The following is a 3,443-nucleotide window of genomic DNA, read 5'->3' on the forward strand; positions in this document are numbered from 1 at the left end:
AAATTTCAGAGAGTTTGATGTTTTCTACCAAGAAATCATTGATGAACATGATCCAGAGAGACCAAAGCCCGACCATGAGGACATACTTGACGTTTTGCTTCAAATATACAAGGATCGCACTTTTAAAGTTCAACTAACGCTTGATCACATCAAAGCAATTCTAATGGTAATCTAAGTTCGACTCAAATTCGGCCTTTTAATTTTCATTTCCCAAGCAAAATGATTTGGATTTGAATATTGTAAATGGTTTCAAATATCAATATCCTTACATTTTATTTTATTTTCCTGATCCTTGCAGGACATATTTATTGCTGGGACTGATACAGCTGCTGCTGCTGTGATTTGGGCCATGAGCCTTCTAATGAAAAGTCCTGAAGCAATGAGAAAAGCTCAAGAAGAAGTTCGTAAGGTGATAGGAGATAAAGGTTTTGTGTACGAAGATGATGTTAAACAATTGCCTTACCTGAAAGCTGTGGTTAAAGAAACCATGAGATTGCAACCGACAGCACCACTACTAATCCCAAGAGAAACAACCAAGGAGTGTTACATAGGTGGGTACGAAATACCAGCCAAGACCGTAGTTTACGTGAATGCGTGGGCTATTGGAAGGGACCCAGAAGCTTGGGAGAACCCATATGAGTTCGATCCTGATAGATTCTTGGGCAGTTCCATCGATCTGCAAGGAAATGATTTTGAGCTTATACCATTTGGTGCTGGTCGAAGAATTTGTCCTGGTATATTTATGGGAATTGCCACCGTGGAGCTTTCACTTTCTAATCTACTCTACAAATTCGATTGGGAAATGCCTGGGGGGATGAAGAGGGAAGACATAGACGTTGATCACTTGTTACCCGGTCTTGTCATGCGTATGAGGGACGCTCTCTGCCTCGTGCCCAAGGCTATACTGTGATGGGCAATGATGCGTAAAGGAATTGTGGGCATCATTATCAAATCGTGACTCTGTGAATAAAACGCGAATCAGCCCATGATCAGTAGTTTTTTGTTTTTTAAGGTTTGCATGCTGTGTGTAATAATAAGAATAAACGGCGGAGCTTAATATGAAGATTGACCTCGAATAATTTTCACGCAAGCTCCGTTAATTTTTAAGGTTCTTTGTACCCTTTTGTTTTTACATTAGCATTCATTATGGCTTGAATTAATTTTGAATGCAATTTGAAAAGTTGATGGTCTGAATTTTAAGACCTCTATCAAATTCTTTTCAATACTGGTCCCAATATCTGAGCTTAGAAAATCAACAAAAAGAGGAAATATATTTATTCATGTGATATGCATATCAATTTAAAATACTTGGTAAGTTATTAAATGGTGCATAATACATGAGTTAATTCAATGATTCTGCACAATATATGAGTTAGATCAATGATCCTGTAGATAGAAGTTATCTAAGAAATCTTAATACTAATATAAACAGGGTTTCAGGTATGAATTGAAAACACCCATCTGAAAAAAAAAAATTATTTATTCAAACAACAGATTCAGATAATTTTGTATTTCACTTCGCCATGGGAGCTGTTGAAACTCCTACTGAAGCTCATGCAATTGAATTTTGTGTTTTTTCTTGACGAGCACATCATGATGTTGTTTTGGACAAGATGATTGGTGTTTTTTCTGTACAAAATGTTGACTTTGAAGAACAACTCATAGTGGAAGATTGGTGGTTTACATGGTGGAAGATTGGTGATTTAGTGGGGTTGAAAATGACGGGGAAAAGTTTGAAGACCAAGAGTTCACGTAATTTTCATAAAAGCATTTGAATTTTCTTTTTTTCTTGGCGAGCACATCATAATGTCTTGTCTATATCTTCCCTATTCACCACAGATATTTCTTTTTTTCTTGACGAGCACATTATAATGTCTTGTCTATATCTTCCCTATTCACCACAGATTTTTCTTTTTTTCTTGACGAGCACATTATAATGTCTTGTCTATATCTTCCCTATTCACCACAGATTTTTCCTTTTTTCTTGACGAGCACATCATAATGTCTGTATCTTCCGTATTCACCACAGATGGCATTTGAATTATTTTTTTTTTTCCTTTCAGAACAATAGAACTGCGCAAGAATCTATCAGGATCGAACTCATATGGGTTCCCCACAACTTCTGGGTCCCTTCCAACAGCCCAAACACTCACGTAAACTAGGGTCTTGGATGGTATTTCGTACCCACCTATGTAACACTCCGTGGTTGTCTCTCATGGGAGTAGTAGGTGTGCTGTTGGTTGCAATCTCATGGTGGTGATGTCCCAAAACTCAGTCTGCTAAAAGAAAACATGGTATTTAGTATTTAGATAGTTGTTAATTAAAATATTAATTAAATTAGTTCCTCTTGAAATATTAAATTAATGGTAAAAGATTTAATATGTGCAAAAAACAGTGGCTATCAATGAATTTGAAAATTCTTCAAACTTGATGAAAGATAAAATTCTTTTATACATTATTAATGAAAAATAAATATTTCTAATATATAATTAATGAGATTGAAAATATAATACATCTTTTGAAAGATCTTTTGAACATAAGAAGGACATGTTATTATTCTAAAATAGAGTTCTATAATTCTAAATTTCTAAAACAAATTGAATATTACTGTTAGTTAAGCTCATATGAAAAAGACATAGATATTCATAAAAAATCAGGGTTTAGTGGATGAATGCTTAAGTATATTTAGTTTAACTTGAGTTCAACTTATAGATAAATTTAAATATATTAAATTTGACACCTTACCATAATATTAGGTTCAACTAATAATTATATTCAAGTATATTAATTCCAATAACTTAGCAGACTTTTGTTACCCTTGTCCAACCAACTGCTGGATCAAATACATTAGCTTTGAGAGCTTATCAAGTACAGATTGCCTTGAACCTTTTTTTATGTAAAAATATTGAGTCAAAATAAATGATTCATCGGTTGCCACGTGTTTTTAAGCATATAATGCATGAAGATTTAAAAGGTATGTTGAGAGACAACTGGTCAAGTGGCGTCTGGCTTTTTACAGGAAAAAGCTGTCTGAACCTAGTGCTGATTAGGGAATGTGACTTGAGGGAGGCAAAATAAATTCTTTGAAAAGATTAGTTGGCAACGTGTAATTAATGTAGCATAACCTTTCTAAATTTAGAATGTGATGCGTTAAATCTAGATATTGCGACGATAAATAAAAAAAAATAAACATTTAATTAAAAAAATAAATATTTAATATTTATATTTAATTAAAAAAAAATATTTAATATTTTACTTTTATAAAATAATATTTTGTTCAAGAAAACGTTTTCTAATATTACAATTACTAAAAATTTTACATACCACACAAAGATTTTATAGCATAAAATTGGTTATATATATAAAAAATATTATTACTCAAACTTTCCGCTTGAAATGAGCTGTATTAATTTTTATTTTTTATTTTTTATTTTCATACTATT

General features: G+C 32.6%; 1 protein-coding gene across 1 annotated transcript; it reads left to right on the plus strand.

Moving 5' to 3' along the window:
* The first annotated feature begins 371 nt into the window (after positions 1-371).
* LOC105128833 (cytochrome P450 71A1-like) lies at positions 372-1,160 on the plus strand. Its single transcript, XM_011030665.1, has one exon. The coding sequence runs from the start codon at positions 380-382 to the stop codon at positions 908-910; it is 531 nt and encodes a 176-aa protein (XP_011028967.1). The 5' UTR covers positions 372-379; the 3' UTR covers positions 911-1,160.
* The last annotated feature ends 2,283 nt before the right edge of the window (positions 1,161-3,443 follow it).

This window comes from Populus euphratica, unplaced genomic scaffold (assembly GCF_000495115.2).
Source record: "Populus euphratica unplaced genomic scaffold, PopEup_1.0 scaffold11.1, whole genome shotgun sequence".
Taxonomy (NCBI): Eukaryota; Viridiplantae; Streptophyta; class Magnoliopsida; order Malpighiales; family Salicaceae; genus Populus; species Populus euphratica.

Excerpts from the sequence above, each read along its gene's own strand:
- LOC105128833 (XM_011030665.1), top strand. The coding sequence starts at position 380 with ATGAGAAAAGCTCAAGAAGAAGTTCGTAAGGTGATAGGAGATAAAGGT.